Source organism: Stegostoma tigrinum, chromosome 18, assembly GCF_030684315.1.
Source record: "Stegostoma tigrinum isolate sSteTig4 chromosome 18, sSteTig4.hap1, whole genome shotgun sequence".
Taxonomy (NCBI): domain Eukaryota; kingdom Metazoa; phylum Chordata; class Chondrichthyes; order Orectolobiformes; family Stegostomatidae; genus Stegostoma; species Stegostoma tigrinum.
This window is the reverse complement of record NC_081371.1, coordinates 15,281,256-15,305,252: the sequence shown is the minus strand read 5'-3', so window position 1 is coordinate 15,305,252 and position 23,997 is coordinate 15,281,256. Positions and strand designations below refer to the sequence as shown.

Sequence of the window (23,997 nt, the reverse complement as noted above, 5' to 3'; positions counted from 1 at the left end):
AGTCCTCAAGTTCTTTATGACACACTGTTTAGGTGTGCCACTAAACCATTCTGAAATTAAAAATGAATCTTGACCTTCAATTTTTCCTCTGCATCATTGTATCAAAAAGGTTACAGTGAATGATTTAGATTCAGTATGAAAAGGGGACACTGTTTCAAATATCTGTCTGTTCTCAGCAGTTGTTGCATGCAAAAGCTTCCTTGCAAACTTTCCTACTGACATCAAATGCTCATGAACTACATGGTACTCATGCAATAACAGTAGCTCATTATCTTGTATCATGACTGCAGCTAAACCCACACATTTGACACAACAGCAAATATATACTGCATGCAGACTTCACAAGCAAGCAACTACACATTTTAACAGTATACACACGTGGAATCATATAAAGAGGCCATCCAAGATGGTGGAGAAAAGCTAGGCATTTGAGGAAGATTAAGAGGCAGACTTGGGACTTTTGGTAGGCTCACATTAGCGAGGTTGTTGGTGAGGTTCCTGTGGAAAAAAAAGTCATGGTAACATCAATGGGATCAAACTGTCAAGGTTCAGTGATAAGAAAGCAGCTTGTTCAATGCAATGGAGGAGTAGTGTGTTCCAACTCAAGCTAACAGTTTATATCAACACAATAAATTGACTTATAAACATTAATGAGATTTGCGAGACAACTATAATTCAGAATAACCTTTTAGAAGATATAATGGTTAGCAGAAGTCATAATCTTAAGAAATAATGTTAAAGATGATAATCTTCAAAGCTAACAGAATGAATAATCTAAGATGGTTCATACTGCAAAAGTAATTCAATGAAACTGCTGACAATCCACATGATCATATTCATTGATGTGAGTTCATGAAACCATGTACACATTTTTTACCTCGGGTCCTCAGTCAGCTAATCACCTAAAACTATTGTGAGATGTTAGTACAGCAGATGATAACTGACAATCCGCTGTTTAGGAATTACAAAGGCATTGTTGTATGTTTTAGTTTAGTCATTGTCTTTGTGTTTCTTTAATTTGCCCCGATGACATGCCTGTGGCACATCAGACTTTTTTTTATCGGCAAAATACTGTTACTGTTAAAGTAAACTAAGGTACGAAGTGATGTTGGAGATTGAACACACAATGTGCACTAACAATTAGCAGCTCCAATGTGTGTACAAACAAATTGGAGTTGTATGTGTGTACAGATTTGATTTGTATGTGTGTACAGATTGAAGTTGCACGTTTAGACAGACTGGAATTGTATGTGTGTAAAGATTGGGGCTGTAAATGTAGGCAAATTGCATATGTACATGCGTACAGATTAAAGTTGCATGTGTGTACAGAGAAGGGTTGTCTGTCTATACAGATTGAAGTTGCACACATGTCCAGATTGGAGTTATATACATACACACACACACACACACACACACCTGTGCTGGTGTCTTCCTCAGAGGGTCAGGAAGACATAGGAATTCACATTTTAGAACAGAGTTGAGGAGAAACTTCTTCACCCAGAGAGTGGTGGATATATGGAATGCTCTGCCCCAGAAGGCAGTGGAGGCCAACTCTCTGGATACTTTCAAGAAACAGATGGAAAGAGCTCTTAAAGATAGTGGAATCAAGGGTTATGGGGACAAGGCAGGAACAGGATACTGATTGTGGATGATCAGCCATGATCATAATGAATGGTGGTGTTGGCTCGAAGGGCCGAATGGCCTACTCCAGCAGCTATTGTCTATTGTCACATTTCCTGTGACAATCACCCATTTGTCTGTTGGCTACAAAACAGCATTGTTTCATTGTCACCAGCAGTGAACATATATGCCTTGCACCTGCTTGTCATTTGTTGTCAATAAAAATGAAAACCACAACAACGTTTCTCCCTTTCAATAAATTCTTTTAAGCATGTTGGCAAACATGGGAACTCATCAGTACACAAGATATCTCAGGCAGAAAATAGATGCCTCATTTAATGATGTTGGATTAAAGGGACATATTGGCCAGAAGATAGACAGAACTCCCTCTTCTGATATGGAATCGAAGACATCAGCTAAACAGATAGGCACAGATGGTATTTTCATGTAATCCAGAAAGTAGTATACTGTTAATATACTAGGCCCGAAATGCTAGTTTAGAGCTACGCAGAACACACAAATCTTTAAATGGAGGTAACAGTGTTTTCAAATGAAGCACATTTTTAAATGGTGTACAATGTTTAATTTTAACCTTTTAGACAAGACTTATGGAGGCAGCTGGTTATGGAAAATATTGATGGATAATTGAGTTCACAATTATTTTCCAGTTTTTAAATTGCATTGTTTAAAACAAAATTCCTACTAAATTTGTTTGCCAAATTCATGATCTATTTCAATCTATGTCAAACAAAAATGTTAAATATTATCATCTGAAAACCAGTGTGATGGAATCCTTACTGTGTGGAAACAGGCCATTCAGCCTAACAAGTCCACACTCACCTTCCAAACAGCATCCCACCCAGAATCATCCTTCTATGCTTTCCCTGTAACCTTGCATTTCCCATGGCTAACACAGCTGACCTACACATCCCTGAATGCTATGGGCAATTTAGCATGGCCAATTCACCCAGCCTGCACATCTTTGGACTGTGGGATCAAACTGGAGCACCTGGCAGAAACCAATGCAGAGATGGGGAGAATGTGCAAACTCCACACAGACAGTCACTTGAGAGAATCAAACCCAGGTCCCTGGCACTGTGAGGCAGCAGTGCTAGCCACTGAGCCACTGTGCTGCCCTAATTCCAGGGCCAAATCTCAAAGCAAGATTGAAGAACTGACTGGAAAAACAACAATGGTCATTTAGCACAGATACTAATTTTGCTCAGTGTCCCGCTGAGGGTGCACTGCATTGAAGAGATGCTTCCTTTGATTCATCATACTTAAGATTGAGTAAGATGTCCCATTGGTTACAATACTGACTAAAATAAAGCATCTGAAATATAAATTAGCACAAGTTATTACTCCAATCTTTTCATCTCCTACACAGTGGAAAAGGCATGAATCCGTGTCTGAATATTATTTTCTTAAAATAAACCTTAAAACCAACAGAACAGTATATTTTAATAAAAACAAATTCTGGCAGTCAGCAGTTTTATTTTTACACTGTGAACTTTGGCTGTCAAAACCAAATTGGTCTTTGTCTCGTTATGTGAATTGCTCAACTAAATTAGTTCAATGTGAGCAGCCTGGAAAATTATCAACCAGTGCTAATATCCCTGGGCAACCAATTTAGATTTTGTAGTTAATCTAAAATGGGAAAAAGAGTCAACAAGACAAATAAGCAGATATTTAGCGGCATATGAGTTGAGCGTTGTTGAACAAAGATTTTTTTATTGAATAAAAGCAATACACAACAAATGCTGGACTCTGAAAAAGTAAAAAAAGTACTAGAGAAACTCAGCAGGTCTGGCAGCAATTATGGAGAAGGATACTGAGTTAATGTTTCAAAATTCGAGTTGCAAAGAATCATCTTTGGACTCAAAACATTTGACTGTTTCTCTCTCCATAAATGCTGATAGACCTGCTGAGCATTTTCTATTTTTAATTAACATTTTGTTGAAGTTTTGCATCCTGTTCTCATTAGGATAATTGGCAAGAATACCAGTTAAAGGCAAAACCAACTTTAATACAGCATGACAGAAAATTTCTGATTGGTTGGCAAGTCCAATCTCGTTGGTTATGTCAGTACCATTTTGTTGCAAACAGCTGAAGGGATATGCTGTTTAATATGGTGTACTTCATCTCACACAAATGAGTTGTCTGGTATGTGAATTTCAGAGCCAATGTGATGTTTGGTATGTAGGTTGAATATCTCAAAGACTGGAGGATCACATTAACCAGGACAAACAGGTCATTTTCAGATTGGCTTGTTGTTGCTCATAAGGTGCTACAAGGAACATTACTTGGGCCTCAGCAGGTTTCAATCTATATTAATGACTTAGATGAAGGGACCAAGCATAATGCACCCAATTTTGCTGACATTCCAAATCAAAATGAAAAAGTTAACTACGAGAAGGTTACAAGAAACCTGCAAAGCATATTTGAATGGGTAAGTTGATGATAGATGATGCATAATATGGGGAAATGTGAGATTTTCACTTTTGTGGAAAGAAAAGAAAAATGGAGCGCTTTTTAAAATGGTGAGGGACTGGCTGTCACTTAGTCTAAAAGAGTCAGGCTGCAATTGTACAGGGCCTTAAATGAAACCACAGCAAGAATTCTGATGTACTTTCACAAGGATATACGTACTTCATAAATGGTACAACAAAAATTCTAAAGACTATTTCTTAAATTAGAGGATTGACCTATGAGTAGAGACTGGTGTGCAATGAAGTTTCACCAGGCTGATTCCTGGGATAGCAAGCTTGCCCCATGAGAACAAATTAGGTTGACTGGGCCTGTATTCACTGGAATTTAGAAGAATGAGATGGGATCTCATGGAAATGTATAAAATTTTGACAGTGCTGGACAGGCTAAATGGAGCAAATGTTTCACCTGGCTAAGGGTCTAGATTAAAAGTTATGGCTTCAGGGCAAAGGTCAGGCCATTTTGAACTGAGATGAGGAGAAATTTAGTCAGTGGGTGAACCCATGGAGTATTCTACCACAGATGGCTGTGGGGTCAAGGCACTGAAAATGTTTAAGAATAGAAATATTTCTAGACACTAAAGGTGTCAGTAAGTATGGTGAGGTTGATGATTTGCTTGCAAAGCTGGCTTCCTTTTGTTCAGATGTTTTGTCACCACGCTAGGTGACATCAACAGTTGAGCCTCCAATGAAGCAATGTTATTTTACTCCACTCGGAACTTATACTGTTTGGTCTGTTATGGTGGGTAGTGTCACTTCCGGTTTTGATCTGTATGGGTTTGTATATGGGGTCCAATTCTATGTGTTTATTGTTTGTATTACAGACGGAGAACTATGCCTTCAGGAATTCCTGTGCATGTCTATGTTTGGCTTGGTTCCTATACTATGGTTACCTTGACCCAGTTAAACTGATAGCCTTCATTGTCTGAGTTTACCAATATTAAAGAGAGTAATTGTGCTGTTTTGCTACTAACTGATGTTCATGTATTCTGATGGCTGGCTTCCTTCCCATCCCTCCAATGTAATGTTTGTGGCAGTCGTTGCATGATATTTTGTAAACCACGTTGGTTCTGCATGTTTTGGGAATGGGGTCTTTAATTCTCGTGAGCGTTTGTCGTGGGCTTGTGGGCCACCGTGATTCCTCGTAGTCTTAGGAGTCTTGTTGTTAGTTCTGATATGTTCTTTATGTAGGGCAGTGTGGCCAGAGTGTTAGCGCATACTGTACCCTTCTGTTGCTGTCTGTTTAGTAGGTATCTGTGGATGAAGTTGCGGGGATTTTGTGTAGGTGCTCTCCCTCTTTCCTGTGTAGTTCCAGAGTGTTGTAGTGTGTCCTGGCCTGTTTAAATAGTGTCCTAATGCAGCTTTTTTTTTGTGGGCTTTGGAGTGATCACTGTGGAAATGGTTTCAGTGAGTCATGAAATTCTGACAGGGCTTACTAGTAAAGAATCTGAGGGATATTTTCATTGTTGGTACTTGGGGCATCATGTAAAAATAAAGCGCTAGTTATTTACGATTGAGAGGAGGAGAAATTTCTTCATGCATAGTCGCAAATTTTGCAGCGGGAGTTCTCTATGCTAGTACATCGTGGATCACTGAAGATATTGACGGCTGAGGCCAACAGATTTCTGGACTATGAGAAACAAGGTGCATAGGGAGTGGGTGTGAAAATGGAGTTGAGATCAAAGATCATTCACAGCACAGTAGGCTTGAGAGGTTCAGTGGCATCTATTTCTTATGTTCTGATGTGTTCGTGATTTGTGCTCTTTTATTGTGTGAACAACTTTTAATTTGATCAACTGGGATCCCTTTTTCAATTTCTCGAATGTCATTCACAGGTTCTTGCAGCAAAGTAATGCGCAGTGAATAACAATGTGAGGGCTACATCACCAGACTGTACGTCTTATGACACCACAGGCAAGCTCTTACACTGTTCAACCTAGCTCTGCACCAACAGATTGGTTTCATAAGAAAAGGAAAGCTGATTCAAAGGGAAGTATTTGGGGTTACTTACTTCACTGGTTGCCATGTTTCTTGTTCAAAGCTTTTATGAATAGATTGGGCAATCGCTGATTCCATTAGGTCAATGTAACGCACCACCAGCGGAACAAAGAATTCTTGCAAATGTTTGTGAAATTTTCCATTGCACAATTGAGCTTTGAAAGAAGAATGAATTGCATTCGTTACACTTCAAATTTTTCATAGATATTTTAAATACATGTGATCATGCATCATTTGGATGTATGGAAATACATAAAAAAAATTTCGATTATACTTGGAATAGAAATCAGAGAAGTGCTGGAGGACATATTAGAACCAAAACACTTTTGGAATGAGGAAGCCCAACAAATTTCAATAACTCACATGTGATTATGTATCAAGGTACATCCACTCAATTTCACAAGGATATAGCACTACCACTGACAGTTCATTCCAAGTTCAAAAGTTTGGTGTTAGAACTGCCTTCTTAAATAACACACTACATGCCCTAAGCACAGGGATGAAACAGTTCCTTTCCAATGAATAAAATAATAAAATGTGAGGCTGGATGAACACAGCAGGCCCAGCAGCATCTCAGGAGCTCCTGAGATGCTGCTGGGCCTGCTGTGTTCATCCAGCCTCACATTTTATTATCTTGGATTCTCCAGCATCTGCAGTTCCCATTATCACTTTCCAATGAATAGTTTAGATACAGGAGGAAATGTTGATAGGATGATATAATATGAAAAGACTCAGAGGAGGTTCTTCAGAGCATAAACAATGGCATAGCCATTGGTCTGGATGCTCTGTTTGTGTTTTGCAAATTCTATGTATGATTTCCATGTACATTCTAATAATACTAATACTCTCAAATATTATCGACAATGTATACTTGAAATGTGCTCAATCAATTTCCATTCCCCATTTAATTTTTAGGTAGCTGAAATAATTTGAAGTAAACAGATTTGTTACACACCAAACAAAATAATTGAAAAACAGCACCTAAAACATTTAGACATTTATATTAATGACATCAATTTCAAGGCTTTTGTTTCATATATGCCAGCTCTGGACTCTTTTCTCTTAACACAGAGAAACATCAGGATTTTCATTCAGTCAGCTTGAACTAGCTTCTACTAATATTTTTTGTTGTGTTGTATGTTAAATGTTTCACTTCTTAGCTATGGGCTGCCCTGGAGACCTAGTTTTGTTTTCCTTGCAGGAAGTAGAAAATAGTATTGTTATTTATTTTTCTATGTTCTAGCTAACATTTTAATATGCTTTTTTAAAAACTTGTCTAACAAGTAGCCCATCTGTCTGCTCTCTCTGAGCATGCATTCCTCCCTTCCACACCCCAACAACCATTATTTATTCATTGAGACAATTTGTCGTTTCTATCAATTTATTTCATCCTGTAACATGATTGGAGATTTTAAAACAAAAATGCCAAGATCATAAGGAAACAAGATAACAAAGTTGGGGCTGGTGAACACAGCAGGCCGAACAGCATCTCAGGAGCACAAAAGCTGACATTTTGGGCCTAGACCCTTCATCACCTCTCTGATGAAGGGTCTCGGCCAGAAACGTCAGCTTTTGTGCTCCTGAGATGCTGCTTGGCCTGCTGTGTTCATCCAGCCCCACACTTTGTTATCTTGGATTCTCCAGCATCAGCAGTTCCCATTATCTCTAAGATCATAAGGAACGTTTTTTTTTTCTTTGAAACTTCAAAAGTTGATTTGGACTTACTGTTAGATCACCCATGCACAGACTTACGTGCATTCAAATGACGGGGGAGATTGATTAGTCATGAAAAGGATGCAGTGTAGAGTCACCAGAATGTGACCTTACAGTTTGCATGGAGTTGATTTTGTGTTCCCTTGAATCTTGAAATTTGAGGGTGATTCAACCAAGACGCATAAAATGATGAAAAATATTGATCAGCTAAAATTAGAGAGATTTTCTCCTCATGGTGGGGCGAGTTTAAAAAAGAGGAAAAAAGTTAAAATTCAAGCCCAACCATTTAGAAGAGAAACCATAAAACAATTCTTCTTTGAAAAAGTGATGGAATTCTGGGTAGACAGTCATTGGCAAGTTTAGGCTTGAAATTTATCATAAATAATGATTAAAAACTGGTATGATCCCGATGGTCTAACTGTAAACAGGTTAAGAAAAAATGAAATTGGATATACTGTATTAATTACATTTATGAATGCACTTTCCGTCTTCATACCATGATCTGCCTTCAACCATTGTTGCACTTCAATCATTTGCTTACTGCTATATTCATTAACATACTTGTTCGTGACAATCATTATATGTTTGGAGAAAAAGTAGACCAAATGATGCGCTTGCGAACGTTAGAGATATGTGGCTACACAAAAGATAACATGTACGGTCCTCAAACCTGCTCAGGTGGTACTTTCCATTTCTAAGTGCATTGGCTGTAAAAGCACACCACCTCATCGTTACGAAAACAAGGCTGTTTCTGCAAAAGCACACTGTATGTGCTTTGTGTGTTTCAGCGAGCATTATTGTCATTACTGTTGCCATTGCCACCCACTGAGACACTGACTGCTGCACTGCCTTCACAGTTGCTCTAACTAGTTATCACATCCCTCAAGACTGGGCAAAACAAGATCTTCCGTAAAGTAAGCACACTTTATTTTCGACACAGATGTTACTTGCGCTGTGTGATGGCAACCGAGGAGTCCACTCCAATCTGCTCCAACTGAATTAAACACCTTGGTTTCAGTCACCCCTTCTGTTTCCCTGGCAGCATATTAGGACAAAGTGTGCAGCTGAATATGATGCACCTCACAATCAACCATCCATACATTTTGTGTACAGTGCTGTCTAAAGGCGTTTGTGTTGACAACTGTGTCCCATTTTGGGACAATGGTCAGATCTACTGTTACACTAGGTCTAGGGAGCTGGTCTGTTTGCATGCTGTGTTTAACATAGAGGGCCACAGAGAATAATCACACAAATTTCCAAAACTGACCCTGACAGCGAACACAGTTTCTTATAGCATTGTGTGACTGTCTGCAGCTGGTTGCGCTTTTATTATCTGAACGCATCCATAATCTATTCGTATATTTGTGTCTTTAGTTATTGGCTACACAAAACCTGACTATTACAGAAAGAAGAGGCACACAGTCATCGGTTTTAGTCTTTCTCTCCTCAAGGCAGAATTGCAAGAATACCGTGGTTTAAAGAGAATAAGAATTTATACTGTAAGAAAGGGTGCTGATTGATTGGGGGGGAAAAAAAAGTGTAAAATTTTGTTCCCTTTAAAATTTGCTATTTTTGTGATTCTCTGCTGAAGAATGCACGATGAAAAATCTGACAACATGCAAGTTCTGAATGACTTTATTTGTAAATTGTGTGAATGTAAATGTACCATAACTTACACAGAATTATTAAATCTTTTAATAACATAATCAGATTCTCTGGCTAGATATAGAAGGTTTTATAAAGCCATTTCCACAAGTAGCAACCACCAAATTCAAAGTTTGTCCTCACTTTCAAATCTCTTCAGATATTTATTGCAAACTAACCTCAGATTCTCCTCCCTTTCCATTCCCCAGCCTTTTACAGGCTGATTCCACACATTGTGCTGTGCTATTTTGTTCCACTCTAATCCGCTACTCGCCACATCACGATCAGTGTTAGAGCTCTCAGGTGCCTCAGTCCATTTCCTGATACCTTCTCCTCAGAGTCTTCTACCTTTTTACCATCTCTCTTCCATGAAAAACCTTTTGCAAAGCTGATCTCAAAGTGTGCTTAGATCACAGTTTGTAATTTTCACCTACCGGTTGTCATCTGTTTCTGCTCATTTGCACGCCGTCTATTAGTAACTGCCCACGACCCAACACCCACTCAAAATGTAAACTTATTTTGCCTGCTGCATAGCCTTCAAAGTTCAACAGTACCCTTCTGTGCACTATATTTCTCTTCTTTGGTCTCCTTTAGTCATTTTTGAAAGGAAATACAGTTCCTTTTACTAATCTACATATTGTGGGAAAAAATAACGAGGTCTTGTGTGCAACTTTCCCTCACTTTCAACACCAATATTCCAGCGACTCATCCCCAGTGCCAGGAGAATCTCTAAAATCAGCTAATCTTAAGTTATGCTTGAGGCTTTGTACTTGCATATCTAGAAAGTCGATATTTATCAATTCAAAACCACACCCATTACATTTCCAGACCCTTGTCATTGTAACACCATCAATAAAAACAATACTCAAGAATCATTGCCAATTCACAGATAATCATAGAAGGTTTAACATATTGCACAGATAGACTGAATGTCTCTTTCAGCAATCAGCACTTTTTCAGATTCCAAATATGTGAATACCATGGAGAAGCATCTAATCTTGTAATTGATGCCGACATTCTCTATCAGTTGTTGTGATTTAATCTTTGCCGAAATAGAGATCTGCTGAAATGGCAGACCTGCTCCTTATGATTTCCCATCCATTATGAATTAATAAACAGCAAGATTTATAGAGCCTACCTATGATTTCTCAATATGCAAGCCCAGCAGGCAAGGCTTCCTGCCAGGAACATGCAGTCATTAAGTCGTACGCACTATATTCTGCAGAATCTTTGTCATTTTTAAAAAATATATATAAATTTATGCTGGAACAAACCCATAAAGTTCCTACAGTTTATTCAATGAAGTAACTTGGCAGAGTCTTCATCAATTCAAGTCATGTGATTTACGATGGCAATCATTTGCATAATGGAAGGCAACATCTGAAAGATATTCTAACGTAATACAGGTAAATAAAAATGTCCATGCTCATATATCATGCATATGTTAAATATATTGTTGAAATATTTTCAAAGGCTTTTATAACTACAAAGCTTAATGATGGAGTCTGTCATACAGTTTTCTGTTGAGCATGAAGACCAACCACAGAACATTGATAATAAAAGGTGGTGGACATGCAAATAATTTTAACAAATGTTGAACCAAGTTAATTTTGCAGCAGTCTTCTCTTCCAGACTCATGGGCTGAATTATCCCGTCCCGATGTTGAGCATTCCCATATTGGGAGGACCAAACGGGAGGCATTCAGCGTCACAGTCTTGTTATGATTATCCTCACTGCCTGTCACTTTCCATGGGGTAAGAAATATGACTGGTCACAGCCTGATGCTCATGCAAGATTATGTTGGGGTTGCTTTATATTTGCTGCCCCAAATTCAATTTATGTGTGTTCCTGAAGGCTGTAGGATCCATGCCAACTAAGTCACTTTGTGAAACATGGGAAAAGCCTGTGTGGCATTGGGAACCTATGTGGGAGGTAGTTTAACTGTGTGATCCAACATCCACTGTCTTAAATCAGAACCAGTTAAATATGCTACTATTGCAGTGAATTATCATAGGGGTCTGTCCATAAAAGGCATAGCTCATAAAAGTGATATGGTCCATATTAGAATTCAAGTCCATTGAAGCCCTTTTAGCATTCAACTGTACAGAGAATCAGTATTAATATCTGGAGAAGATCTTGTGCTTGGGCTGTTCTATTGACTCCAGGAGCTGAAATCTGCTGAGCCTTTCAGTACCTTTGGTATATCTTTCATTGGATGAGAAAGAAGGCTGCAGGATGGATGAGCTAACAGGGTATGGGACCATAGTACAGGAAGCCACTCAAGAGGGGAGGAGGAGGAGGAATCTGGTGGTGGTAGTAGTAGGGGAAGGTACAGTTAGGGTTTGATGCCATTCTCTGTAGCAAAAAGTGAGAGTGTAGGCAGCAGTGTTGCTAACCCACTGCCACAGTTCAGGGTGGATGCAGAACTTGGGAGTACAAGGGGGAAGATCCACTCATTGGTATTTATGTAGATATCAACGATAATGATGTTTATTTCTGAAACCGTATGGATTATCAAGAGTCGACGTGGATACACTAGGAAGAGTCAATTTTTTAGTAGTTTTTAGTCGTCAATTTGTTGGTATTTGTTTAGACCCAAAGGCAGCACTCGTCTTTCACAGTGGAGGGTGGACAATGATCATGGGATTGTTAAATTTGTAAGAAGGACAAAGATTTTGAAGCAGGTCAGTTTTATTAATTGAGATTTAAGAAATAGGGAAGAGCTGATACATCTTCAAAACCATCAGAATCAAATATGTAAACATATAAATGAAGGAATATAGGAACAAGATTAGGCCACTCAGTTCACTGAGGCTGCTACACTATTCAATTTGATCATTGTCCTCAATGCCACTTTCCCACATTATTTCAATGTCCCTTCATATCCAGAAACCCAGATTTCCATCTTGAGCATGCTCCATGAGCAAGCCTCCACATCCCCATGGTATTGAGAATTCCAAATAATCACCACTGTCTCAGAAAAGAAATTCCTCCCGACCTCAGTGTTAAATAACCTACCTTCCTTATTCTAAAATTATGTCCCCAGGTTTTACACTCATCAGAAAAGGGAAACCTCTCATCTGTATTCAACTTGTCACATCTCAGTTTCAATGAGGTCAGCCTTGATTCTTTGAGTCTCCAGGGAACGTGGACAAGGTCTCTTCAATATCGCTTTATAAAACAATCCCACAATCTCCGGGATTAATCTGGTGAACCTCAGTTAAACTCCCTGTATGGTAAGTATATCCCTTCTTTAGATTAGGCGATCAAAACGAAACTCTGAGGTATCAACAAGATTATATGCAAATGTAGCAAAACACCTTCACCCTTGTAGTCAAATCCCCCTGTGGGAAAGCCAACAAACAACTGCTATGTGTATTCTGAGAAGCAGAAGAACTATTTATGGTAAGACAAAGTCAAAGTGGTCAAGTGTTGACAGTTTCTTCCTGGCAACTCACCGATTAATAAAGACAAGTTTCTGCGTCTACAATTTTCATGACCTAACTTGAGGCCCCTTTTAAAATATTAGCAGCACTCGGACCTCTTCAAAGTTCATGGAGATAATTCCAAACTCTAATGCAATGTTAAGTATGTAAACAATAGGGTGAAGGGTGGCTACTGTCAGGTGAGTGCCATGAGAGTGTCAGAGGCTGAGGGGTGGCCTTGAAGTGGTTTATGAAATCTTAAGGGTCACGGATAGGGTGAATAGCATAACTTAAGCATCATTCTACCGCTACCCTCTTGCCTTCTATGACCAAGCCAGTTTTGTAGCCAGCCCATCCCATGATCTTTTTCCTGAGATGGGGGAGTCCAAATCTAGAGGGCATAAGTTTAAGGTGAGAGGGGAAAGATTTAAAAGGTTCCTGAGGGGCATCCTTTTCTTGCAGAGGGTGGTGTGCGTTTCGAACAAGCTGCCAGGGGAAGTGGTGGAGGATGGTTCAATTACAGCATTTAAAAGTCATCTGAATGGGTACACGAATAGAAAAGGTTTAGAGGGAAATGGGTCAAATGCTGGCAAATGGAACTAGATCAGTTTAGGACATCTGTTGGCAAAGACAAGTTAGACTGAAGGGTCTACTTCCGTGCTATATGACTCTATAACTCAATGTCCACGTCCATTGTAACATCTTAAAGTCATCAGTACAATATGTTCTCAGTAATACCCATGGAATGAGTTCTGATGTGAAATAGTCATTTAAAATCAATATTATAATTTCAAAAGGAGAGAACATTAGAGAAGTACAGTACGGGAACAGGCCCTTCAGCTCTCCAAGCCTGTGTGATTATCGTGCCCTAACTAAACTAAAAAACAAATCTCCTGCCCTCATTCAGTCTGTATCCCTTTATTCCATCCCCACTCATGTAACCATTCGGATGCTTCTTAAACGTCACCAATGTGCCTGCATCCACCACCTCTTCTAGCAGTGTGCTCTAGGCTCCTACAGCTCTCTACGTGAAAAACCTCCTTTGCACATCTCCTTTAAACTTTCCCCCTCTCACCTTGAACCTGTGTCCCCTTGTAATTGAAACTTCAACCCTGACTATCCACCCTATCTATGCCTTTCATAATTTTGTAGACCTCTGACAAGTCTCATTTCAGTCACCATCTTTCCAGTGAAAGCATTCCTCGCGTTTTTGACCTTTCCTCATAGCCAATGCTCTCACCATCTTGATGAACCTTCTCTACACTGTCTCCAAAGCTTCCACATCTTTCTGGCAGTGTAGCAACCAAAACTGCACACAATACTCCAAATGAGACCTAACAAGGGTTTATATAGCTGCAACGTGGTTTGCCAACTCTGTGCTGCAAGCCCCGGGCAATGAAGGCAAGCATGCCATATGCCTTCTTAATCACCTTGGCTACCTGTGTTGCCACTTTTAGGGAACTGTGGACCTGCATGCCCAGAACCATTTGTACGTTAATATTCCTAAGGGTTCTACCATTTATAGTATAATTCACAGCTAAATTTGATCTTCCAAAATATATCTGCTCGCATTTGTCTGGATCTAAAATTGGGCAGCATGGTGGCTCAGTGGTTAGCACTGCTGTCACCCTTGGGCGACTGTCTGTGTGGAGTTTGTACATTCTCCCCATGTCTGTGTGGGTCCTCTCCAGGTGCTTCGGTTTCCTCCCACAATCTAAAGATGTGCAAGCTAGGTAGATTGGCCATGCTAAATTGCCTGTAGTGTTCAGGGATGTGTAGATTAAGTGGCTTATGGGGGATGGGTCTGGGTGGGATGCTCTGGGGGTCGGTATGGACTTGTGGGGCCAAAGAGCTTGTTTCCACACTGTAGGGTTTCTATGGTTCCAAACTACACCTACCGTTTCTGTGCCCAAGTCACCAATCTATCTATATCCTGTTGTATCCTTTCCTAATCATCGGCACTCTCAGCAACTCCACCAATCTTGGAGTCATCTGCCAACATACTCATCAGGCCAGCCATGTTTTCCTCCAGATTATATATGTACACTACAAACAGAGAACCTAAGACCGATATCGGGAGAACACCACTAGTTATTGGTCTCCATTCTGAAAAAACATCATTCTACCGCTACCCTCTTGCCTTCTATGACCAAGCCAGTTTTGTAGCCAGCCCATCCCAAATCCAATGTGATTTTAATTTTTGTACCAATCTGCAAATGCCTTACTAAAGTCCATATGTAAACTATATCCACAGCCCTTCCCGCATCAATTATCTTTGTCACCTCTTCAACAAATTCAATCAGAATGGTGAGACATGATGTTCTCCATAGAAAACCATGCTGCCTGTCACTAATTAGTCCATTTTCTTCCAAATGTGCATATATCTTGTCCTTCAGTGTCTTCTCCACAAGCTTCTTCATCACAGATGTCAGGCTCACTGGCCTATAATTTCCTGGATTATCCCTGCTTCCTTTCTTCGACAAGAGAATAACATTGGCTAATCTCCAGTTCTGTGGAACCTCTCCTGTGGTCAAAGAGGATGCAAAGATATCTGCTAATGACCCAGCTATTTCTTCCCTTGCCTCTCACAGTAACATGGGATAGATCCCATCTGGCCTTGGGGACTTGTCTATCTTAATGCAATTTAGGATACTCAAAATTTCCTCCTTCAATATATTGACATTCTGTCGATTATTCATACACTCATCACTGACCTCAACATCAGTGAGGTCATCCTTCTCCTTGGTGAATACCAATATAAAATGCTCGTTAAGCATCTCTCCCTCTTCCTGCGGGAGTGTACCATAAGTATGTCTTGAGAAATCATTCAGTATCTCCATGAAGTCCTTTCCAGTCCTCTAATAAAGCTCAAAAGGATTTTCCTGTTGTTACCAATTACTGACTCTCTTTATCTCTAACAAACTTTTGGTTCCTATAATAATAGTGTCTGCAATTCTTAGCTGAGTTTGACGCACTGTAGACAAGCTTAATAGATCCATTACAACACACAAACAGACATAACCAAGACAGATCGGATTTTGACACCCTAAATCAAATTCTCTCACTTTTACAACCTTAATTTGTAAATGTTTTAACTTCTCCTTCTTTGGAAGTTCCTTATGATAGACAATGACTTTCTTTCTCTCTGGTTGGATAGATTCTGACATGGCTAATAATTTTAATATATGGTCTGCAGACTCTGCTACATGTGGGGAAAATGAGGCTTAAAGGATTAAGTAGATAAGATAGATGCTTGTAAGTACTCTCCAATGTCTCAACTTCAACTCTGCATGTTTTGGGCAAAGTCTCTTGAAGTGTTTGTTGCATTTTTGAATAAACTTTTTACATTTTGATTCATCACAAACCAAAGATTATCATGAGTTTCCTCAGGGATGCTATGAGGATACCCCTAAATCATTTCCACTAGCCATCCATTGGGAATCGCCTGTTGCAACTGTATTCCAAATGGAACAACTACTTTGGGAATCTCAAGTCAGGCATACCGACAACCTGTCCAGTCGAGCCAGTTTTGAGTGATTAGCATCTCGATGCTCGGCATTTTGGCTTAGGAGACAGTGTTGCTTTTGAACCACCTTTCTTGCCACCAGATTTGTAGAGTCTTAGGAAGGCATGTCTACTCTAACGATGTTCTCAATCCTTCCAATATTGTCCCTACTCTCCCTATTAGAACCTCTACTCGTTCGATGAAAGGCTGTGTGTTCTCTTTTGGAGTCTTTCCACTGACATCCTTATTGTGTCTGCTCCTTCCATTGTTTGACATGTTATATCTGGGTCTCTACTTTTTCCACTTCCTTTATTGTTGCTCAATTTCCCTTTAATGTGCTCTCTTCTTTCTTCTCTATCTTGATGTCTTTATTCTTTCTCCTGATGCATTGCTATACTGTGAGCTACGCTTTGTATTGGTGTGATAGTTCACTTCTTCTATTTGTCTCCGTGTTCGTTCTGCTGATTTCTTTGATTGTTTTAACTGCTGTACAACTTATTCAAATAATAATGTTACACTTTCTATCACAGGTTAATTTGCTTACTCTCAAAAGCAATTAATGTGCAGAATCCAAAATAAATTGTGCCAGCTTTTATGTAAATATATGGAAGATTTATCAGATGCATTTGTTCCTCATCATAAACGATCTCTGCAACATAATCAGTAACTGTCATAGAGAATAGATACTTGTGGAATTGGATTGGTTTACTTAATAAGAAAATTATCATTTGCCAATCCGTAATTCTAAGACGTGGCTGAATAATAATTGTCATCATAAAATCTATGCAGTGAACAACTTTACTATCCATTCTAATTGTTTTGAGAAACAGTGAAAATCAGGCTGAATATGAGGTATTTAGTTCTACTGTGTAGGGACTCCATGTAACAACACTGGCGTAGCACTGAAAAAAAAATGCATTTTCAGGCATATGGTTAACAGTATTCACATAGTGGAAGACTTCAGAGCAATGAAATGAAGGCGAAGATCACAAATTAATTGTAAACTGTAACAGTATATATGGCTATCACAGATACTGATTAGCAGAATGTGAATAGCCAAGGACAGCGTCATATTATTACTCTATAACCTGCTATGACAAATAGATTCAGTAATTTCCCTTAATGAATGTCTGCTCAGACTTACTTTGAAATCATTAGTGGATTATTTCTTTCCCACTGTCTACACATGCCTTGTCAAACTCAAACTGTGTTTCTCTGTCCCAATTTAAGCATCAGTCCTACAAGTTCATTTCTAGAACCCACAAGATACACAGTATTGGCAATATTTCAATTGAAGGCATGGTGTTAAGTGTGCAGGATTGCTCTGCATTGAGGATTTAAGAATCTGCTCACACACAATTTTTTTGATCCAGAAAGTTGAGTTAAATGACTTGAAAGAATATGATATTTTTAATTGGCTCAATACAGTAAAATAAAAAGTAATCCACTGGGACCCTCACCTTTTTATTTTATAATGAGATTCGGATAATGAGAGATGACTTTCTTAGTCCCTCTGGGCTCTATTATGGATAATTTGATTCCACTTCACCGTCCATTTTAATTATTAACACTAGCCTTTTTATTGTCCAGAGACCATGTTATGTTATTTGACCATTCAATTCTTTTTAAACAGTTACACTTCAATAGAGAAGCATGTTGATTTTAAAATGCTTCATTAAAATGTTGAGTAGATTCTTTAAATCCAGTTCTGAGAAAGGGTCACTGGACCCAAAACGGTAACGGTGATTTTTCTTCCAGACTTGGTAAGCTTTTCCAGCAACTACTGATTTACAGCATCTGCAGTTCTCTCAGTTTTCATTAAGATGTTGTTGCGTTCATTCATTTCAAACCTACCTGGATGCTCACAGCATCTTTGTCTTGCCTTTGCGAATGATGCCCCCTTAGTCAGAGCTACAGGGTTTACAATACTTCTTGCCGTTTAGCGGACGCAAAGGCAGGAAACTCATGGTTGACAACTTCCCTCAGTCAAGTGGGATAGCCGTCACTCGGAAGATCCAGTACAGTAAGTCAAAGGTAGCCCCAACACCAGTCTAGGGGCTTAGAAATAGTCAGGCAATCTGCAATTTGGGGCAATCAGAATGAGGATTCAGTCCACATAAGGGGCAAAAAGCCAAATATCAGGCAGACCTCCAGCCATATTGAATCTAACTGCCCTACTGGGGGCAACTTTCCTGCTAGATTGAAAGAGGGAGAAGTAATAAGCACAAGCAATGCCAATTTTCCAGTAGAAATCTGTCAAAAGGCGAGTTGTTCTGGTAAATTGCATGGTAAGGTGGGGGCAGAATCAGACCTGACAGAGGAGAAAGGCAGGTAATTAATGAGGTCACTTTGGCGAAATGTATGAGTTCCTGTGATGGAGATTGCTCAAAAATACTCAATGTACCTCGAACTTCATCATGAGTAACCTTAGATAGGACTAGTTGCTGATTTTGGCTTTTTTTTTTGACAAGGATGAAAATGTGTGTAGAGGTTTCATGGTTATATCATTGCTGGACCAGGAGTTCTACTGTGAGTGAAGCTAATTTACAATTAATATGTGCATGTCAGGTTATCCACATAATCTCCATCATTTTCAAAATGTCAACCACAATTTTGATAAATAGCTCATGTAATTAAACATTGGGGATTCACAAACTATAATCTTCAATCCTATCCAGAGAATCTGTTGCTTTGTCAATGATTTCTTTCTACTGTCTCAAGTTGAAGCTAACGTTTTGCAAACTTTTCCAAATCCCACTTCCGCTGCATCGCAAAGACACCCAATTTCATGCTGCACACCAAGGTCATAGATACTGGTGCTTCAAAGCACTCTTGTTGCCATGTTCTGCTTACTAAATTATTGAGGCATTGGACTAAAATGCAACAGGTGAAACAAGACCTATTTGTCTTTTAGCACAGGGTTAATTCATTGTGCAGTAGGATCTGATTGTGAACTAGATTTCCCCTTTAAGTTGTGAATTGTCTTCCTCAGTATCAATGTGTAGAGTCATTTTAGGACGTAGAACATAGAACAGTACAGCACAGTACAGGCCCTTTGGCCCATGATGTTATGCTGACCTATTATCCTAATTTTCAAACAGAAGATACACTTCAGTAGCTATTTTGAATTTGTGCCAATGGCAAAAGTTTCCAACCATTGGAAGAGTATCAATGTTCCTTTAAAAGTCCTCATGTCGGTCTTATATGAGCCTGACTCTTTAAATGTGCTGGTGCAAAATTAAAATGGGAACTGCATACTTTAAAAATTTGTTCATGTATTCCCAATCAGAGGGAATGTTGGTGTGCATATACAGAATTAAATCAGTGGTCTTCACAACCTACTGCCTCTTGATTTTAATGCTCAGAAAATCTCATTAGCCAGCTACTTATCACACCTTGAATTTTTGCTGTGTCATCCCACAAGAAAAATAAAGTGTTCCATGGGAGCCTGTTTGCAAAATCTCTCTTCATGTGCAAAGTATTACTGTTTGAAGTAGCACACAAACAAGAATTTTCCAATGAAGACGACATGCTATGGGTCCGAACCAGAAACAAAGTGCTGGAGAAACTGAGCAGGTCCGGAAGCATCTGAAGAGAGAGAAACATAGTTAACGCTTCTCGTCAGACTCTTCTTCACTGGGGCAAAGAGGTTTCTTGAAATAGCAAGCAACTGGAAGCTAGGGTCATTCTTAAGGAGCGAGCATAAAGCGGTCACCCAGTCTGTTGGATCTCACCAAAGTAAAGGAAATTGTATTGTGAACACTGAATGCAGCAGACGGGATTGAAAAATAATACAAATGCTTCATGTGGAAGGTATATTATGTGCCTTGGACAATGTGGAAGGTGGTGGTGAACTGGGCATGTTAATTTTCCAAATCAAGTTAATGTAAGGTTACGAATGGGCAAACAGATCTGAGTATTCTTGTATACCAGGCAATGAAAGTAAACAGACAGGCAGGTGCAGCAAGCAAATAGGAAGGCAGATAGTATACTGGCCTTCATTGCAAGAGGATTTGAGTCCAGAAATAGGGTTATCTTACTGCAGTTGTATGTGTCTTGGTGAGATCAGATTTGGAATACTGTGTGCAGTTTTAGTCTTGCTATTAAAGAAAGGATATACTTGCTATTGAGGGAGAGCTAGGCTAACACTGATACGTAGGCAGAGAGCCGGGGATGGCAGGGCCGTCCTATGAGGAGAGATATTTCAAATGGGCCTCCATTCACTAGAGTTTAGAAGAACGAGAGGGCATCTGATTGAAATGTAAGAGGGAGGGTGTTTTGCCGAGTTAAGGAGTCCAGGAGCAGGAGACACACTCTCAGGATACAGGACAGACCACTTAGGACTGAGATGAGGACAATTTTTTTTTCACCTAATGAGGGCTGAACCTGTGAAATTCTCCGTCGCATGAAGCATTTGGGGATAAATAATTTGATGTTTTCAAGTAAAAGTTACATGTTGTTCTTAGGGATAAAGGGATCAAGGGTATAGGGAGAAAACAGGAACAGGGAACTGCATTCGATGATCAGCCATGATCATACTGAATGGTGCAGAAGGCTTAAAGGGCTGAATGGCCAACTCCTGCTTCTATGCAAAATGTGGCACCACTACTAGAAAAGATGCTGGAACAAATCTGAATAGAGCACAGCAATACAACTGAAAACCAACAGATACTTACGCTCATTCCTCAAATAATTATTGAGAAGTTGAAAAAGTGGAAAGGTGTCCCAAGAATCTGGGGGCTGAGCTTCAAGAGTTGCATCCATGTCAACAGCAAAGAGTGACCAAAATATCTCTGCATGTTCCGCCATTAGGTCAGGCCACCAGGCAAAGGCCTATGGAAGAACGAGCAAATGTCAATTTAAGGCTACACAACAACAGCTAGGTTACATAATTGCTAGATACAGTTAACGCTCCCAATGAGGTTTCTGCATATACTTGCACCGAAAGAAATGAGTAGATGTTAAATATTCCTTCATTTTAAAAAAAAGTATATCTGTATGAACATATTCTTCCCAATTTGTAAAACCATGTACAGAATTATAGTTTTCAGCTGTGTGAATCCAGCAACAGATATGATTATCCTACCCTCATTGCTTTTGGTGCATTTTCATGACTGGAAATTGTCTGGTCTTCCATTGAGGTTATTGAATAATCCAGAACTATTTTATCAATTCATAAACATAATTGTGAGTTATCTATAGGGAGAGCATTTAGGCAAAATATTAATGTTCAATTAAGTGAATTAAAATTTATTACAGTATGAGTAACCAAGTTGTGCAGGGATGCTGCTTTCCAAGTGTTGAACGCTGGCTATTACAATGGATGGGCTGGAAAAAGAAGGGGAAAAGGCAATAGTCTCATTCTGTTTTCTTCAGTTTAGCACCTTGTTAGGCAGATGACTTGAACACTGTGTGCAACACAAGTAAAATTTTAGTGCGCCAGTTCCATCCCCTCCAGTTCTTTCTCTCCTTCTGATCGTCATAATGCCAAAAAGTTGGACTATGTTAGTAAACAAGACTTCAACTTTTGCCACGTGCTGTACTGACCTTCCTATCCAGGAAGCTGGAAGGGAGCAGGTATTAGTGAAGGAGAGTGACAGCAAGTTACTGATAGCTGTCCATTTTAATAAAGTCAAATGTCTCCAGTAGAAAGTGGAATGGAGACTAATAGTTTTATACAGGTAGTCAAAGCCTTAGAATCTGATCCTCAATGTTGCTAAGCTAGATTTAAAACATAATTGTGAAAGTCACTGGCCTTTTAAAGGCATTATGGAGAAGACAGTAAATTGCACTGTTCTAACTCACGCATTTTGTTACAATTAGTGTGAATAATCATATTTAATGACTTAACTGATTTCAGAGTTATTGAAAATGTCTCTTTTTATTCATAATAAAGGGTCTTTAAACATAGCATCTCAGAGATAAAGAATCTGTTTTGGTCAGTTTCATTTAAGATAGAAATGGAGCCACAAACTGGCAAAAAAGTGAAGAAATGGTAAAGCTCAGATTCTGATCAGGAAGGTCATGGCAAATTGGAAGACATGTGAAATTTTCTACCATAGTGGATTTTTGTGCAAAATTAAGGGAAGGCTCTAAAAGCTTTGGTGTTGATCTTTTTTAAAATGATGAACTATCGAAAGCAAGCAATAAGCTTGATGTGCATAACAAGTAGTGCACATGAATAAGGCAAGAGGCCAGTGAACTGACAATTGTTCATTTCTTCTTTCTCCATCATTTAGTGTTGCCTCTGAATCCTAGCTTCAAAAATGAAACTCTGACACTCTGTGAAGAAAATGGGGAAGGAGAGAAAGAAGCAGGAACATTCATGAGGGTTGGGGGGTGCGGTGGAGAATGCAGATGCTTTCAAGTTTATCAATAAGACCCTTATTCATTGTTATTTGGAGAAAAGATCTTGCCCATGTATACCTTTTTGGAGTCAGATTTTATTTACAAATAAACATGAGAAAAATTCAAATTAACCTTTAGTTATTTTTCACATGTGAAGTACGTGCTAATTTCAACCAAAAATGAAAGAGCAATTAATGTCTCAGTTAAAGATTTTCAAGGAAATATGCTTTACTGTGGGTAAAACACATTTAAGATTTGAACTACGAAATCATTATTTCTAAATTGTCAACTCAGTGGAACAGGAAGGTACAAAGATTATTTCCCTGCTCTGATACTGACTTTTTAAAATGATCAGAAATAATGCACAGCTCATTTATGGTAGCAAATGTTAAGAAATGCCCAATGATCGAATTCCCCCGGTCACATACCTCTCTTCCCTTTAGGTATCCGCACGTATGAAAGTGTTTGTTGAATAAAAAAAGAAAAGAATCCAAACATTTAAATACAAGTTAATGACTTAATTTGAAAATAACATCATTTATGCTGGAAATACAGATGACCGTTTATTGACCAGTGTTGTGATTGCATCTTCCTCACTCTCCACCCAAAGTCCAGACATTGATCCATCTATTCAGGACTTTGACTTGAGGCTTTACAACTAGAAACCTTGTGTGGAGTAGCACTTCACAGTTCAGCCACAATGCAATTAATCCTATACTTATTTCCGGCAAAATGCACTGTTAAATCAGTTATATTCTACTGTCAGTATATGGGAAGAAGGTGTTAATAGCCAAGAAAAGTAATATTCTCCGTTAACACCACTGATATCTGCTGATTATTTTTACAGTTACAATTAAATAAATGATTTTTGCTTCTTGACATTGTTGCAATTTAAACATTTTCTAACAGTAATTATTGTATAATAGAAAACTGAAATATAGGCAATTTCATTAATCTAGGTTTAAGAATCAAAGCTCTTTATACAGAATTGATATTGATAATTGTGAAGAGGAGATAACAGGATCTATTCCTAACTGAATTCAGATTACTTGCTGAATCATAAGTCAACTTATTTCTAAAATGAATAGCAAACAACAAGTTAAAAACATAGACTGTATCACACAGTAACATGTCTTGATATTAGTCTTGTTAATGAGTGAATGACTGATTATAATAATGTTCTTCTCTCTGCAGATTTTATATATTCCAAAAATAATTAACCTTACTTGTCTATAATCTAATTTACATTTACTTTTTG

General features: G+C 38.8%; 1 protein-coding gene across 17 annotated transcripts in view; it reads right to left on the bottom strand.

Annotated features, from left to right (window-relative positions):
- The window catches only part of cadps2 (Ca++-dependent secretion activator 2), a 607,285-nt gene that overhangs the window by 117,134 nt on the left and 466,154 nt on the right, over positions 1–23,997 (bottom strand). For 12 of the 17 annotated variants that reach the window (XM_059652338.1, XM_059652341.1, XM_059652344.1 and 9 more), the window contains 3 exons: positions 21,068–21,224; positions 6,118–6,259; positions 379–498 (listed from right to left, as the gene is read on the bottom strand). In XM_059652338.1, coding sequence (XP_059508321.1) covers positions 379–498; positions 6,118–6,259; positions 21,068–21,224 — 419 coding nt within the window. The remainder of the gene's footprint in view (positions 1–378; positions 499–6,117; positions 6,260–21,067; positions 21,225–23,997) is intronic. The other 5 variants (XM_059652347.1, XM_059652349.1, XM_059652351.1 and 2 more) reach the window with 1 other exon arrangement.